Below are 17,034 nucleotides of genomic sequence, written 5' to 3'. Positions count from 1 at the left end.
AGTTTTGTTCCCCCCAAGCCTTTTAATTTAAAATTGAACAGTTCGAGACTCCGTTAAAAAGGTGGATTTTTTATTTTATTTATCATTATGTTTTTACAGATGTGCTCTAGCTATGTACAATCATGGCAGAAATGTGTGATCATACAGGAAAAAAAATAAAAACACAGAAGATTGGGGTGCGGCTGTCGTTTGAGGCGCCAGACGTATGGCGGCATCCATTCCGGAACATTTCAGTCAATAAATGATCCGACGAGAAACGTTGATTTGGTGCAAATTTAGCCAGAAACTGTTAAAACAGTGGAAGAAAGGTGCAGCAAAACCTGGTCTTTTTTCAATAAATCAGATTTTAGTTCTATATTAGTTCATTTTAGCTGGACAGCAGTTTATATATACATCTATATATGATCTGCTGGCTAGTTTCAGATTTGTAAAAATATTTCGCCTCTAATTTTAAAATGAGGACGGTTCTGTGAGAGCCACGCTGAAAACCTACCATGGTGCACACCCCGTTTTCCTGGCCCGTGACCGGACGCTCTAAACTGCCTACGTCCATGTTTTCGGCCGTTAAGACGAGCCGTCTTTGGTCTGCCGGATGTCGGCCACGCTCTCCGGAACCCGAGCGACGATGCCGTCCAGGGATTTCGTCAAGCAAATCTGGCAACCTAAGCGAGATCTGCAGAGAAAACAAAACAACAACAAAAAAAGACAAAGGGGATCGGGATGCAGTTTTGACACAAAAATGGCGATTTTACGCCCACTGCAGGTCCTTACGTGTCAGTCAGGCCGTACGCTAAATCCAGCATGTCCATCTCCTCGTCCGTGACCGGCCCGAGCTTCTTGTACACCTCCTCGTTGAAGATCAGGTGACACGTGGAGCACGCCAGAGTTCCTTCGCACGCCCCTGCAACAGAGCCGGATTACATACCGTCCCAGGTGGGCCGACGGTCTGAGTCTGCGAGTTCTCGTACCGAAACCGTCAAAGTCCAGGTCTTCGTTGATGACAACGTCGAGCAGAGTGTCTCCAGGCGAAGCCTTCACAGAGATCTTCTCCCCGTCACGGTTTATGAAGTGGACCGTCACTTTGTTCTCCGACCTGGAACGCAGTTTTAAAGAATTTAAATAAAAAAGGCTTACTGTGGGCAGAGGAACTGACACCCAGTCAGACTGAAGCGTCAGAGATATTATATAAATTAACCATAAACACCATGTGTCATGTAAGCGTCTGCTCTGATCGCTTTTAAAGAACTATTCTGCCCTCTAGTGGTCACATTTGTTCATTGCAGAAAGAAATGAACCCCAAGAAAAAAATATGTTTAAAAAAATGTATTTTAAATAAAGTTTTCACTCGCCTTCTGGCATGCTGACCCTTCCTTACTGTAGCATGACCTGTGACTGAATCTGCGCTCTCCTTAAAAAAAAAAAAGCGCTTCCACCTAAAAAGATGCAGCAGCTCGTCGCACATATGTGACAAAGATTTCTGAAGCTGCGCAAAAACAAACATGGAATTTGTGTGACCAGGATTTTCATATTTATATCAATTTACCTTGAAAGGACGAAAACCCGTCGGTAGGAGACTGAAAGAGCGACTAACTGAACAACCTTTTCTTTATTGGGTCGCATGATTTAAAGGAGAGAGTTAAAAAAGTAACAAACATTTTGGGTAGTAAATTTGCAGCTTGGCAGCTATTTCCTTTCTACAGTTTAGTTTATTCAGAACTTCCTAGAGTTCATCTTTTGTCCATTTAGGCAGAACTACAAACTAAAGATTTTTTAATAAAATAATATATCTCTATTGTTTATTCGGGGTAGTTTTACAGTAACTACAGAGAGTAAACAGCAGAAGTAAATAAGATCTAAAGACAGCAGAAAGATCACAACCAGATCACACTTTGTACATTGTTACAGTTAGCATTGGTTAGGCTAAAGCGGTTAGCTTGTGGTATGACAGCTAATAAGTGAAAGTGGGTGTTTATTAGGGGTTTGTTTTTCACTCTTGGTCGCTTCGTCTTTGATTTTATGACGTTCAAAGTGACCTGTGAAAAACATGAGAACAAAAAAAAAATAGACCAAGATTTGTAAAGACCACTTCAATCATCTTTCATCTGTTATAAAAGTCTTCCCAGTGGTCTTTTAATTAAGATTATGCTGTTTTTTTGGCAAATGCTGAGAGCTCTCTGTTTACACCCTCATCCGCTAGCATACAGCCTCTCACATCCCCATTACCTAACATTACCGGTGCAACAAAAATGGAGAGCAATGTTGGAGCTCTGCAGGCGTACAGTTTTGATTCCAGCCCAGACGAGGAAAACAAAGACGTACATGAATCCAGTGGTAAACCAGTGGATGCATCGGAATGGAGCAGAGCAGGGAGCTTGTGACCCGTCGATTAAAGCTTCAACGTCACAAATAAGGTCTTTTTTTTTTTCTCTGTTCCCGTTCCACAATGATTTAATGAAGAAATACTCGGAAATGCAATTCCTAGCTCAATTTCTTTACATATAATCCTGTCCAAAGATCAATGCCACAATTACAAAAAATTTTTTGAAGGCGTCTTTAAAAACTATTGTAATAGGCAGAAACACTAAAAACCTTGTTGGTTAAAGATCATTTCTCCTGCTTCCCAAAGAAACGATTGTTTGTAAGAAATCAAATTTATTTGTTTTAACTTTAAATCCTGGATATTTATGATTGATCGCAAAAATGAAGGATAATTGTTAGCCATTATTGATCAAGTTATTTTAAAGCCTCTTTATAGTTTGAAAGAGTTCCTGGAGAGGTTTCCTTCAGCAATGCCAGACGAACCGCAAGGATAAACGTTTCAAACGTAAACCTAAAACAGTTTAGTACAATCAAGCAAGTTTAATTTTTGAACTTTTTTTTCCATCATCTACTGATCTTTTAAAGACACAGTGCTTTAAGTAAAGCTTACAAAGGCAGACATAATGAGATTTGCTGCGGGAATCTGTCACACGGGATGACGGGAGGTCATTCACTCATAACACCAAGAGGCTCAGGGGTCGACAGGTTCACGGAAATCCACGACAAATGATCGGAAAATTCCAAACCCTTCTCGATTCTAGAGTCACAAAAGCAGAAGAAACACATCTGATACTTAAGACAGCGCTTGTAAACATTAATTTTAAAACACCTTTTGAATATTTTTCCCCACTGAAAACTAAACAAAGTTTTTTATAGGAAGGTTGGCCATTTAGTTGACCAGAAACATCATGATCTTCACAGATCAAACTCAAGGTTTTAATGTTCAACCAGTTTAAGCACTCCTGTTTTTAAGGATTAATTGCTAACTGCCATCCCAAAATAAACAAAAAAGTCTCTTCAGGATCAGAAAACGTGAGGCCTTCTCTGATCAGTAGCAAACAAATAATTAAATAAAACCACTTTGAGGAAGTCTTAATCCTAACAAGAACCCATAGTAATCTCCTTAAAGAATAAAAAAAAATGTCACCCTAATAAGCTGCATTATCTCACCTGAACCACAAAACATCAGGAGAAAAATGAAAATTACATCTGAAAAGCCTTCATCTCACTTGGATGCTTCATGCAGGGAGGATTCAAACATTTTAAAGGCCATTTGGGGGTAAAACCTTCAACCTGAGCAGCTTGGCACCACACTTTAAACAATTATACTATTGGATTGGCCCTGAGAGGTTCAGCTGTTGGTCCTCCACAGAAACACAACCTTGTGAGGCGTTCAGGGACACTGAAGGCTACGTAACAATGGACGAACAAACACTATTCTATCAATTATACACAATTTAAAAACCTCCAGAGTTATATCACCATCATATGAAGAACATTTACAAACTTTTTTCACTAAACAATAATCCAGGTATAACATGTACTTACGGCTAACATGCTTATTTGCACGCGGCTAAATCTGAGGCTAAAGCTAGCAATTTGTGTTAGTTAAAGTTTATAAGCTTTTAAAAAAAAAAATAATTATTATGTTTTGCGGTAATCGATATTTCTTTTAGGATTTCAAACTGACATACCTGAGAGGTTGTACGGTGGTCAAACTCCTGTGAGCGGTGAGTCCGGACACCGCCACCGTCCTCCGCGAATAACCCCGTAAACTGTTGAAAGCTAGTCGCTTCAAAGCCGCTACCAGAGCCATGTTCCAGAACAGAACCGGGACCCTCCCTCACACTGAAATATTGGACGTGAAGAAACTTTGGTTCGGACTCTGAAACTTCGCTCTACGCCGAGCGGAACTACTACTAGTACTACTACCAGTTGACTTAGCACGTCAAAGCGGGCTAGCCGGGCTAGCTGGTTTTTAGCTGCAGGAAGTCACTCTTGCCGCTGTCATTGCGTAACATCTGATCGTCGTCCGAGTTGGAAACCAAGTGGCTTGGTGATGAGTGGAGCAGGAGAGCCTCCTTATCTGCTAAACACAACGCAGGCAGACGCTGTCGCACAGCCGCTGAAATATGCGCTCAATATGCGGTTCGCTGTTTTTTCACTCCTCACCTAACAAGACGTTGGACGTCACTTCATACTGTCAAAATAAAACTCTAAACAATGTTTCTCGCGCATTAGAAAAAAGACTGCACCTTACTCTGCGATGTGGTAGAAATATTAATTACACATATGAATGTAGGTTATGCAAAAAAGGAGTTTAAACTGTATTTGATAGAAAATGTGTGTTATTTCACTTTTATTTTGAAAGGAACGATCGTTTTCCTGAAGCGTGTTGATTTTTTTTACCTTGACGTCACTGAATAAAAACGCCCAGCGCCTGTGCACGTGCCTATGCGGTGAATTACTGAGCACTGTAGAAAAAAAGAATTAAAAGTACTTTTTAAAACAGGGCAATAATTTGGGTTAGAGTTGAAAAACTGACTTTATTTAAAGCCTTTATTTAAAAGCATTCTTTTAAGACAATGGGCAGTTTCTCTGTAGGAACTTGTCATTTTATCTAGTCTTTTTCTTTACTGAAAAGTGGGGTATTTACCAATTAGTGTTAGTGTTACCAATTCCCTAAAGAAAAAAAAGGTTAGGGTTGTGCTTAATAGTGTACTACCCTTAAAATGCATTTTAAATTGTACAAAAATTGTAGTGGTCATGCTTCTTACAACAGAAACAGACAGAGGAAAATAAATGTGCTTTTAAAGAAGCAAAACAAATACATATATTTTACTAAGATACAATGGGAAAAAAAATCAATTTTCTATCATATTTCTCCATCTTATTCCATTAATCTGAAGCTAAAAGTACCAACATTGGTTTATGACTGCAAATAAAAAAAATGGAAAAAAAATTTAATCAGGTCATCTGGATGTTTTATCAGTGATACGGCCTTTATAGGGTTCTTTTCTGTAATGTGATAGCTCACCAGAGTTCATTGAAAGGGCTTTTTAGGACACTCATCCATCTACCAGTAGGAAGTTAGAAACCAGCGTCAGACGACGGACACAACCTTGAACCTTTAAGCTGTAATCAGGAGAAAGCTTGTTAAAAGCACGAGTTGATGCCAAATGTGGGCTGAAAGTATCCTGATCTTTTCCCCCCCGACTGCTAACACAAGAAGGGATTGATCAAATTACATATTTATAGTTTTCTGACCACAACATCAGTATATAAACACAAATGCATCAAACACAAACATCTCAAAATTCTAATAAAATTCTCATTTTTCAGCTAATCCTTTTTTTCCAACTTCAAAAGACAGCTCTGATGTTATTGATAGATAAGGATTGTGTATATCCACCTGTAGAGGAGAGGCCAAAACATCCTTTAGTGATGACCCTGGCCATGCACATCTGTTGAAATCTCCAGTTTCAGCTCGTGTGCAGGTTCACAAATATTGACAGGGATCCCTTGGTAAACTCGAGGGCCATTCACCTTTCCTATGGCTTGAAGGAAAAATAGAAAAGGAAAAAAAATAGATGTGTACGAAACAAAGACATGCATTAAAAGCAAATAAAAAAAAAGATTTACAGTTAGAGGGATGTTAAATAGCCTGAAATAAACAATGAATTAATTGACTGTTTCTGCCTTTACTAGATTTTTACAAAAAAAGGAACCTTTTTTTTATGGTTTTTAGTTTGGGCTTTCTAAAACGAGACAACTATCAGCAAAAGCATGCAAATTAGTCTGAAGTGTACAAAAAAAAAAGAATGTCTGCAGCTGGAAACAAGGCCTCAACAAGAGAGGTATTCACTGAGGATGGAAAAAGATGTTGATATTAACCAGTCAGCTATGTCTAAAATTTGGAGCAGGGACAAACAAAACATGTGAAACTTACAATTGGGGCCAAAAAGAAGAAAAAACAAAAGAAAAAAAGTAATAAAGGAGGAGTGAAAACAGAAGAAGCACAAAAAATATTTTTTTTATCAGTAAGTGAGCGAACAGCAGGTGTCAGTGTTTATAAGCTGGCTGTAAGAGGTGAGATAAAGTAAAATGCCTTTTGATGAATGGATGAATAATGTGTAATGCATCGATCAGCTGAAGAAGCCAACATATCCAGGAAACATTCCCAATTGTGGTTATCTTGGACATCTTTTTGGAAAAACTTGAAAAACTCTGTTCTGTACAGCTAATATAAAACTACACAACTTCATTGATGAAGCACCTAAAAATGTAAGCTGTCTAATAGCAGGTTTATGGCTAAATGTCTTACATAAACAGGTCTCTTTATACTTCATTGGAGCATCAGTTATCTCTATCAGGTAATATCCAAGGCAAAGTTCATCAAATATCAGAGATCTGTGCGCAATCGGAGATGTCGATTAATCAGTAAACATCCACAGAGCAATTCAGTAGGCGTTTATAACGGCTGCTTGTGCATATTAAAACACTCCCTTTCTTTATGAGTTGTCAGTGTTCATCGCTGTAGCCTCAGGTAAGATAAATGGAAAACTGATCGCATGAGCTAGAAATGTTGACTTTGTTTCCTATTTTTTTTAATCTAAAAGGTTAATGAAGGCTGTTTTATTTTGCAGGATGTTTAAACTAACACTTCTGTTCCTGACACTGTCAGGTATGATTTCACTGCCTTCATATGTGGTTGTTTTCGTTAGGTAAAACAGTTCAAATTGCGTTTTCTCTGTAAGAACAACCGTTTTTTCCTAATGATTTCATGGTTATATTCTTTGCAGATGATGTGACTTTTAATGTGTTTTTGTTTTAGAGATCATCACTTTTGAAATAACTTTTTGTGCTATCTAAAGTCTCACAAAAAAATGAGTCTTAGCAAGTGTTACTTGAATTTAAATGAGGAAAAAATTGTAATTTAAAGATAACTTACTCACGTAAGTGTTGTGTAATACTGGATTGTCTGAACTATCATTCTATTCTTGTGTTGTTGTGTGATTTGTTGTTGACCTCTCTGGTAGTTTGCCAAAGGGTTAGATCTTCATCTTAATGAGTCTTCATCTATTTCAACAAAGAATAATTCATATACATTATACATTACTATATATATATATACATTACTATATATATATATATATATATATATATATATATATATATATATATATATATATATATATATATATATATATATATATATATATATAAAAGAGTGTTCGGACATAAATACCTGCCAATCACAGGAGACTTTGAGCGTTGGCACAATTAGAACTATTTTTAAGTATAATAATTTACTTTCACTGTTGGTTATTGGTTATTTTTGATACAAATATTTAAGACTATCATACTAGTTGAGAAGAGAAGAGTAGATCAATATTCCAAGGACTTTGACAACTGAAACAGAAGAGTTCAAAGTTTGTTTTTTTTCTTTACAGTTTGTTGCCATAGTATTGTCAAAATGGTTATATGTCGCCAACACTCATCCCATCAGAGCAATTGACCTTGCTAATGGTGATAAAGTCATTGACTTTGACTTTTACTGATTTATTACACTGGTAAATGTTAATTTGATTAAAAAAAAGTTAATTATTGACGCAAATTCAGATGAAGAATTCCTAAATTGATGCAGCGCAAACAAGAATCAAACCAACTACAACATATTCGGAAAATTTCTAAACACGTATGTATTTTGGAAAGTACCAAGAACAATATTTATTTCTCTATTTACAATTGTTAATTATCTCTGTTGGTTTTCCAGACCTACAAGCTGTTCCAATCGGAGCCCCCAGGCAGAAGCCATCTACCCATCATGGTTAGTAATGTTCATGGGTGCGTTACCGGTTTAACGCTGATTATCTAGCACCACATAATGCTCTACAAAGCAGACTACAATTTATATACTTGTATTTTTTTACCCACCTGCTTGTTTTGGCAAATGGTAATCAAACATTTCATAGTCCTACCTACCAAACCCAGACCTAAAACACAGACTGCATTTCCCCTATTCGATTTAACTTGTGTTGTTTTACCATTACACATGGGTACTATGTCAATCGCAAATCGTGACATAGTAGGTACCAAAAACTAAAGCCACCTAGTGGAAATGGTTCCAATTTAAGTAGAATCAGACTGAGCAGTGCTTAGTTTCCATTAGTTGAAATCTACAAACTGAAGTATCTACACTCAGGCACGGATTGTTAAAGGCTATCAGCTAGTGAGATACTTTGACAGGCCAAGAATTGGAGTCTAGTGTTCATCAGTGGGAGTCTAGTCTTATCCTTTATCATTTCATTGCACATGAAGAAACTTTCCTAACCAAGAAGTCTTCTGTCTTTTAGTCCCTGCTAATGTTCCAGCCCAAAAGAATGGCGGTGGTTGGGTTCGTGTGGAAGAATCCCTGTCTTCTCGCCCACTCCCTGATGGTTTTAGACAGGGAACTGAACGCTTCATGCCCATCCCAGATGGTTTCAGACAGGGAACCGAACGCTTCATGGCCATCCCAGATGGTTTCAAACAGGGAACGGAACCCTTCGTGTCTATCCGGGATGGTTTCAAACAGGGAACCGAACCTTTCCTGCCTATCCGGAATGGTTTCAGACAGGGAACCGAACCCTACATGTTTTTCCAGCAAGGTCCCAGCCAGGAATCTGAACCCACCAACAAGAGAGTGGCATGTAAAGGAAAGCTCATTGATGGAAACTGCGTTGAGTCCAACCCCTCATCTGTGAACGTCTTTGAACAGAAGGTTAGATTCTTCCAGTACATGTCTGCTCCTTTATTATTATTATCATCAACTTAGTCAAACAACTATTGAAATTACGGTAGTCAAATCTCATACAGGGGGCTTTGAGTAGTTCTTAGGCACATCAGGGACAGTTATCACTCAATATCACCAAGATAATAAGTGTCAGTAACAAAATACATAATTTAAGACTGGCTTGACTTACAGAGTTGTTTTCCTGAACTTTACATTTTAAATAATTTAAGTTTTTTATTCTTGTCTGTACAGGTTAACCAACAGCCAACTAGCCACTTGAAAAAACGTGATATTGTTCCAGACCAGCTCCGTCAAGGTACTGATCCTCCTGGAAGACTAATTGAAATTAATGAGAGTATTTGAGAAGGATTGTTGTTTTGAGATTTTTCTGACTATGACCTCTGAATCATGAAGTGTTTCCTTGTATTCAAAGTAAACTTTAAAACCAACAAGTCTTCTGTCTTTTAGAGCCTGCTAATGTTCCAGCCCAAAAGAATGGCGGTGGTTGGGTTCGTGTGGAAGAATCCCTGTCTTCTCGCCCACTCCCTGATGGTTTTAGACAGGGAACTGAACGCTTCATGCCCATCCCAGATGGTTTCAGACAGGGAACCGAACGCTTCATGGCCATCCCAGATGGTTTCAAACAGGGAACGGAACCCTTCGTGTCTATCCGGGATGGTTTCAAACAGGGAACCGAACCTTTCCTGCCTATCCGGAATGGTTTCAGACAGGGAACCGAACCCTACATGTTTGTCCAGCAAGGTCCCAGCCAGGAATCTGAACCCACCAACAAGAGAGTGGCATGTAAAGGAAAGCTCATTGATGGAAACTGCGTTGAGTCCAACCCCTCATCTGTGAACGTCTTTGAACAGAAGGTTAGATTCTTCCAGTACATGTCTGCTCCTTTATTATTATTATCATCAACTTAGTCAAACAACTATTGAAATTACGGTAGTCAAATCTCATACAGGGGGCTTTGAGTAGTTCTTAGGCACATCAGGGACAGTTATCACTCAATATCACCAAGATAATAAGTGTCAGTAACAAAATACATAATTTAAGACTGGCTTGACTTACAGAGTTGTTTTCCTGAACTTTACATTTTAAATAATTTAAGTTTTTTATTCTTGTCTGTACAGGTTAACCAACAGCCAACTAGCCACTTGAAAAAACGTGATATTGTTCCAGACCAGCTCCGTCAAGGTACTGATCCTCCTGGAAGACTAATTGAAATTAATGAGAGTATTTGAGAAGGATTGTTGTTTTGAGATTTTTCTGACTATGACCTCTGAATCATGAAGTGTTTCCTTGTATTCAAAGTAAACTTTAAAACCAAGAAGTCTTCTGTCTTTTAGAGCCTGTTGAAATCCAAACCCAAAAGAATGGTGGTCGCAGGGTTTGCACGGAGGAATCCCCATCTGCCTGTCGTCTGCTCCACGGTTCCAGTCAAGGAAGCGAACCTTTGATGCCCATTCAAGATGGTTCTAGGCAGAACATCCAACAGCGCATAGCTATAAGAGATGGGTTCAGGCAGGGAACCGAACAGTTCATGCCAATCAGAGATGGTTTCAGACAAGGAACGGAGCGCTTCATGGCTATCAAAGAGGGGTACAGACAGGGAACGGAGCGCTTCATGGCTATCAAAGATGGGTACAGACAGGGAACTGAGCGCTTCATGGCTATCAAAGATGGGTACAAACAGGGAACGGAGCGCTTCATGGCTATCAAAGATGGGTACAGACAGGGAACTGAGCGTTTCTTGCCTATCCATGATGGTTTCCAACAGGGAACCGAATCCTTCAGACCTTTTCAATATCGTTTCAAACAGGGAACCGAACCTGAAAGGAATACAGGGTTCTGTAAAGGGGGTGCCATTAATGGAATTTGCTATGTGTTCAACCCAACGTTGATGACCTTCTATGATGCCCAGGTAGGGCTTCTCAATTTTTTGTTTCTTTGATTTTGAAATGGTTTATTTCAAGCAAATAGGAATAATACACAAAAACAATACAATCATCGGTTATACATTCATACAATGATTATCAAACTGAGGATAATTAGTCATATTAGTAAATATTGCTTGAAAGGGAATGGAAGGAAGCAAACTTATATAATCCCACCCCATTATATAAAATAGAATCAGTCAACCAGCTCTTGGCTCTTATGGGATCTTTAAGCAGCTGTTTGACCATACTGTCAACAGCATTCTAGAACTAAAATAACTTTCTACTTCATCCATGCAGACATAAACAACTGAAATAGTCTTTGCCTTCGTTTTTTGATTTTTTTTTAAGTTTGCACAGTTGTGGTCTTGCAAAATCAAACAAACAAACTTTTTTCTTTTCTCCGGACAGAACGTCTGCAAAAACCTTGCTCCAAATGCCAAAATTGTATCTATAAACAGCAGTAATCTGCATAAGCGCCTAGTTTCCCTGGTGACAGAGGGTGGCAAGAAGAAACCCATGGCAACCTGGTTGGGAGGCACCATCAAGGTAAGCTCTCCTTATATTTAATAACCCATCTTTCCAGGTTTTCTGAGTGGGAGTTGGAGCTCTTTCTCCGAAACTTATCTTGAAATCAAAAAGAACTGCAATGGGAAACCATCCAAAATGACTGTGATGAAAGCAGACTGACCATGTACTGTGGCATTAAAACAAGGCCAAGGAAAATGTCGTCAGATACGTTATCACCAGGATAGATAGTGTTATTCGTACCTTGGTAAAACATTGAACTTTGAACTTTTATTTGGAAGTGCTGCATGGTTTCCATCTTCCCACTGAGATGGCAGTTTAAGAAAAAGAAAACAAGAAAGAAGGTTGTGTTTATGGAATGTGTTTTGCCTCCTTTAGAACCAGAAGGCATCATGGGAAGATGGATCCGAGTGGAGGTACAGCAGATGGATGCCGGGTTATCCCAACATTCATACTGACAAGCCTCTCTGTGTGGAGATGTTCAGAAAAGGTATGACTGGTCCCAACTTACCTAAATTTTGAAGTTCATACATTTAATTGTCGTTCCAGACTCACACATTAATTTCAAAAGACGCAAACTAAAGTTTCGTTTGTTTTAATTTACTAAGCGTTCAATCGTTATATATAACTTCTGCTCAGTTTCTCCTTCTACTTAGAATTGGATGGCCTTTGTTTCAGCTCAAAGAGGGATCTAAGTTATTATTTTTATTTTTTGTAGCATCCTTAATCGATTTCTTATAGCAACAAATGCAGAATTTTCCCTGATTTTGGTTAGGTATCGACTTAATTACACATTTCTTTTGCAGTTTTTGAACACTGCTGACACACTTTCCGTACACAGAATAAAAATAATATCAGGTCATAAAAACCTGTGAGTACCGGTAATTACGTAGAATAAGGTTTTGTTGCTGTTTTTTGGAGGCCAAAAAATTGGCCAAATTACATCAATTCTGCCATTTTGGCCAGATAGGACACCACTGAATCGTAGCTGAATAGGCAGGGAAAACAAACCCTACATGTCAATAAACAAATAAATCTTATTTCCTTTTTGACACAGGCTTTAATAAAAAAAAAAAAAAAAAATGGAACCAGGTAAGTTCACCAAGTAACCACTAGATGGCTCACTATTTAAGCAAGGCAGCCTGGAATGGGCCCACTGAACAGCAAACCAGTCAACAAGTCTTGTTTTTTTGTGATTTTCTTTGATAAATCTCATTGTAAATGAATTTTAAGTTTGTAGAAAAATGGGGGAGTGGCCATCTGATTGGCATGTGTGTGTTGCCCCCTTACTTTTAGTTGCGCTCCAACAATTACCAGTTTTGCCCGTTATTATTATTTATTTATTTTTAACTTGAGAGATGGGTGACAACATATTTTACCAAGATAGCCATAAAATCAGAGCTCGGCTCTTTAACACCAGAGCACTGGAATTTAGGTGTCGACAGCTATTTAGACCATGGTGTTCACACTGGACAGACAGGGAGGGGCTTTTTCTTCTTCTTCTTTTTTCTCCTGTATTCTAGCACATGGAAGAGGCTTAGTGTAAGATGTCAAAGTATCTTCCACCAGGCTGTTTCTTTCACAGCTCTATTCTGATTTATGAAAGACTTGGTATTACATAATTCCAGCTGATTATTCATTTGTCTTCAGTCATCAATTTTCAAACAGTTGGCACTTCCTTGAATTAAAAGGGGACGCCATTTAAGTCACTTCCAGACCCTGACTGGTCAAGGTTTGACCTGATTTAAATCGCAACGCGCGTTCAATTGTACGTGGAGCCTGAATGCATGCTATGCACGAACCTGAGTTTTAAACACGCAAGCCTGAAATGCGCATGTACATGCATATTAATAGACATTTTTATATTAAAGGGGACTGCTTGAACACATGTTGCTGAGGGCGTACATGTGCCTTCAATACAAAGGAAAACACTTTTGACCTCAGTTGGCTTTTGTTTGTTGTAGTCTTGGACCCAAATGTCAACCTTTAACCACAAAGATAAAAAAAAAAAAAAAAAAAAAGTCTTCTAGAACCAGAGTAAAAAATGTAGTGACTAACTTTTAAAACTGACCTCTAAAATCTGCCTCAAACAGGAAGTCAAGGAGTTTGTTTTTTTACTTTTATATTTCTTAGTAACCACTACGGTCAGTCTAAAATCTGAACAAGGTGGTACATCTGAAGTATATCTGTCCCTACCCTTGGTTTCAGGTGTGAGCTCGTGGACTACAGCCGACTGCCATCAGATGAGGGCGTCCATCTGCTCCTACCCAATGACTGCATGAAAGCCACAAACAGACAGGACATGAGCCCACCACCCAACATAATCCATCTGAATCGCCTGAAATAAAAACTGAGCATATTACATACCTGTGTCTTTCTGGAGTCCTCCGTGGTAAAAAAAAAAAAAGCGTCTTCTACTAAATTCAGACAAGACTTTAATGATCATTTCCACGTGTGTGTATACAAAGCCATTTGTACAGAATAAGGAGCAAAAAGTTAAAACAATTTGTTACAATGTAGTACCTGGAAAGTGCAAAAGTACATGTCAAAATAAAAATCATGCTGTACAATATATATACTGAATTCATAAATAATCACAGTTGTACACACATATCCGACAACAACAAAAAATAACTATAATAATCTAGATTTTTCTGAAGTTCTGAATCCACGGCTAATGTGGACCCTTTACAAGCGGAATGCTGCTTTCAGATGGTTCCTTTTTGGGGACAGGAAGTTTAACAACAATCTAGCTCTGTGTTGACAGCACTCCGGGATAAAGGCACTCAGTCTGTTGCAGTAGTGAGTCAACAAAAAAAAGAAAAAAACATAAAAAAAAGTTGTTTTTGTACTTGTTTTATGAATTAAAAAAAAGGCATAAAAGACAGACACATGCTGGTCTCCAAACCATCTTAGTGTTTCATTTAAATAAAAGGTATTCTGGAAATCTCTTCATTCCCATAATCTGGTAGAATCCTTCCTTAATGTCTCCTAAATAAAACTCTCTAAAAAATCAGTCAAAAACCTCAAGAGGAAGAGTTAGAAGTCTGGTTCTACTGACCGTCCGGGTTCAGCTGCAGGAAGACAAAAAACAAAAGACGTATTGCTGTTAACACTGACATCTCTGGAGCCCTTGGGTATTTCAGGCTTTTTCCTTCTTTGTGAACAGTCAAAATAGTCATAAATATCCTGGAGACTTCAAACCACAAAGTGATGAAAAAAAAACTACTTATAAATAAAAAGATTCAAGTAACTTTTCCAAACAATTGCGACTTAATCTGCATGTGAAGCTTGCTGTGTCTGAGTGTGTAGTGTGCAACTATTGGTAATTTACTAAAAACACAAATAATCTCACAAAAAACAAACTTTTCAACCGTTATCATATCTTTAAGCTTTTTCATGGAGAACATGCATTCTTTAAAATAATATTTAAAAAAAAGCAAAGAAAAATAAATATGAAACCATAAAGAAAGGCAGAGAGTTTGGTCGCCAAGTCGTGGAGTTGTATTACTGCATAAGGCCGCCAGGGGGCAGCACTGAGATAACAGGCTGGCCTGTCAGCACCCCCCCCCCCCCACCTTCAAACTGGAAGGGATTTTAAAAAATAAAAACAAAGAACAGAAAAAGGCCACTTATAAGTGTAATAACAGACAAAACCCTGGCAACAAACTGCATGGGGATGCGAAGAGATGCTGCGTTACCGTGGCGCCCGCGCCTTACGGTCGCAAGCTCAAAGAAACCCACAAATGATGAGACTTCCGGAAAGAAACCGAAAAAGATGCGACCTGCTTGGTGATGAACAGATCAAAAAAAAAAAAAAGGAGGGAGAGGAGAACGTGTGCAAGGGGAGGGGGGGTGTTCAGGGTCCCAGAAGAGGGAGTTGGGGGGGTGTGGGGGTGGTCAGTTGTTGTCCTGCTGGGTGTTGTAAACGGTCTCCCCCGAGGAGATCTGGGTCAGCCTCTTATTGGCGCCCCAAAGCTTCCGAGAGGAGCGCATCTGGGAAAAAGGAAGGAGAGGAGGAAGAAAGTGGAGGGAGGGAAAGGAAAGGGGGGGGGGTGCAGCATAAAAAAAAACAAAAAAAAAGGGAGGTGCAATGATTTATGAGTGGTTTGATTGATTTTTGAGGCAATAAATGATAAAAAAAAACAACAACACAAAAGTTGAGTACAGTATCTACAGAAATACTACTTTGGCACAAGAATATTACTGGATTGGTCATATGGCTTGAGATTACAGGAGCTTTACATGTTTCACAGCATAATTTTTTGATTGAAAGAGTGCAATGACCTTTAGATCAACAGCAGGTTCAGGTAACCGAACTGCCAAGGAATCGGTTCAGTGCTGTATCTTTTGTGGCTCAGAGATTTAGTCAAAGTGACGCAGAACGACTGAAAGGGGGCGGGTAATAAATCAAAGAGGCGGGTGTCTGCGGCGTTTAGTGCTTCGGTGAGCAAGAAGCGTGGCTGAACACCAGCTGGTCCCGCTGGTGGAGCAGCCGGGTCGGTGAGCGGGCTCGGAGGGGGGCCAGCAGGGGGGAAGCCATGAGAGGGGACGCCTCCAGGCTCTGAGCGATGTAGTTCCGCAGAGAGTTCTTTACCTCCGCCGGCTTTCCCACGCCCACGATGATCAGCTTCCCGTCCTCCAGGCCCACCAGTACGTGGCTCTGCTCCTTGGTGACGGAGACGCAGCGCACGGGGACGCGCATGGCCATGGGCTCCGCGCTCAGAGACAAGCTGCATGGGGGGGGGCGGGAAGGAGGTCAGCGGCTGGAATGAGGCCATTTCTGTAAAGAAATGGTTCTGGGCGGTTACCTGTAGAGGTCACGGATGGACAGGTATCCCTGCTCACTGCCGATGACCACATGCTCCCCTGAAACACACATATCCGTCACCTGCTCCTTCAGAGGCTCGCTGCAGAGGTGCTTCCCGTTCACCGAGTAGAGATGGAGGGTGTTTTTATCCTGGGGGGAGGAGAAGGGAGTGCGTCACGGTGCCGATCTGTTAGTCCATGTCGGGACACGTGAGGCGTACCTTGAGAGTGGCTTTGCCCTCCAAGCAGGTGTGGACCAGCAGGTGGCCCTCCCAGGACACGGCCAGGTGAAGGATGGACAGCGGTAGGGAGCTGTCGCACGGAGGACGCAGGCAGCGCATGTACTGTCCACGACGCACCGAGTGGATGATCACCGTACCGTCCTGCCACACACGCAACAGTTCACATGAAAAAGAAAGAACTAAAAAAAAGGGGAAATAGGATCCTTTTTTATGTTTTTAACCAAATATGTGGCTATAATAGTATACATTCATATAAAAGGCAGCAGTGGATGCAGTTTATTCTTGTTGTTGGTTGTATGAGAAATTAGTTTAACAGACAAAAAGCTCTTTAAACTTATCTTCAGTTCAAAAAAACCTTTACAGGAATGGTGCAAAAAATCGGATAAACTGCAGCGTACTTTTTCTGTTTTTTAGCTAA

The 17,034-nt window shown here is 39.6% G+C and overlaps 3 protein-coding genes across 5 annotated transcripts in view; 1 reads left to right on the top strand and 2 right to left on the bottom strand.

The window, feature by feature from the left end:
* Positions 1–56: 56 nt before the first annotated feature.
* On the bottom strand, positions 57–4,509 carry fdx1 (ferredoxin 1). Its single transcript, XM_004066569.3, has 4 exons — positions 4,014–4,509; positions 969–1,093; positions 772–901; positions 57–673 (listed from the first exon to the last, which is right to left on the bottom strand). Exons 1-4 carry the CDS (start codon positions 4,133–4,135, stop codon positions 565–567), a joined length of 486 nt encoding a protein of 161 aa, XP_004066617.1. The 5' UTR covers positions 4,136–4,509; the 3' UTR covers positions 57–564.
* Positions 4,510–6,800: 2,291 nt separating this feature from the next.
* LOC101155997 lies at positions 6,801–13,927 on the top strand. Its single transcript, XM_023963520.1, has 11 exons — positions 6,801–6,865; positions 6,966–7,003; positions 8,096–8,149; positions 8,676–9,082; positions 9,347–9,410; positions 9,563–9,969; positions 10,234–10,297; positions 10,450–11,024; positions 11,449–11,586; positions 11,944–12,055; positions 13,774–13,927. Exons 2-11 carry the CDS (start codon positions 6,967–6,969, stop codon positions 13,845–13,847), a joined length of 1,932 nt encoding a protein of 643 aa, XP_023819288.1. The 5' UTR covers positions 6,801–6,865; position 6,966; the 3' UTR covers positions 13,848–13,927.
* Positions 13,928–13,983: 56 nt separating this feature from the next.
* nbeal1 (neurobeachin like 1) overlaps positions 13,984–17,034 on the bottom strand; it is a 54,276-nt gene continuing 51,225 nt past the window's right edge. For 2 of the 3 annotated variants that reach the window (XM_023963363.1, XM_023963369.1), the window contains 4 exons: positions 16,596–16,757; positions 16,377–16,525; positions 16,163–16,298; positions 13,984–15,561 (listed from right to left, as the gene is read on the bottom strand). In XM_023963363.1, coding sequence (XP_023819131.1) covers positions 15,466–15,561; positions 16,163–16,298; positions 16,377–16,525; positions 16,596–16,757 — 543 coding nt within the window. In that variant the 3' untranslated portion in view covers positions 13,984–15,465. Of the gene's footprint in view, positions 16,299–16,376; positions 16,526–16,595; positions 16,758–17,034 lie in introns of all 3 variants that reach the window. The other variant, XM_023963358.1, reaches the window with a different exon arrangement.

This window comes from Oryzias latipes, chromosome 2 (genome assembly GCF_002234675.1).
Source record: "Oryzias latipes chromosome 2, ASM223467v1".
NCBI classification, from domain to species: Eukaryota; Metazoa; Chordata; class Actinopteri; order Beloniformes; family Adrianichthyidae; genus Oryzias; species Oryzias latipes.
The sequence above is the reverse complement of the archived record's forward strand: the minus strand, read 5'-3'. Positions and strand labels throughout refer to the sequence as shown.

Excerpts from the sequence above, each read along its gene's own strand:
- fdx1 (XM_004066569.3), bottom strand. The coding sequence starts at position 4,135 with ATGGCTCTGGTAGCGGCTTTGAAGCGACTAGCTTTCAACAGTTTACGG. Across the intron at positions 1,094-4,013 it reads ACCACCGTACAACCTCTCAG|GTCGGAGAACAAAGTGACGG; the intron begins GTATGTCAGTTT and ends ACTGCGTTCCAG. Across the intron at positions 902-968 it reads CCTGGACTTTGACGGTTTCG|GGGCGTGCGAAGGAACTCTG; the intron begins GTACGAGAACTC and ends GCTCTGTTGCAG.
- LOC101155997 (XM_023963520.1), top strand. The coding sequence starts at position 6,967 with ATGTTTAAACTAACACTTCTGTTCCTGACACTGTCAG. Across the intron at positions 9,411-9,562 it reads TCCAGACCAGCTCCGTCAAG|AGCCTGCTAATGTTCCAGCC; the intron begins GTACTGATCCTC and ends TCTGTCTTTTAG. Across the intron at positions 10,298-10,449 it reads TCCAGACCAGCTCCGTCAAG|AGCCTGTTGAAATCCAAACC; the intron begins GTACTGATCCTC and ends TCTGTCTTTTAG.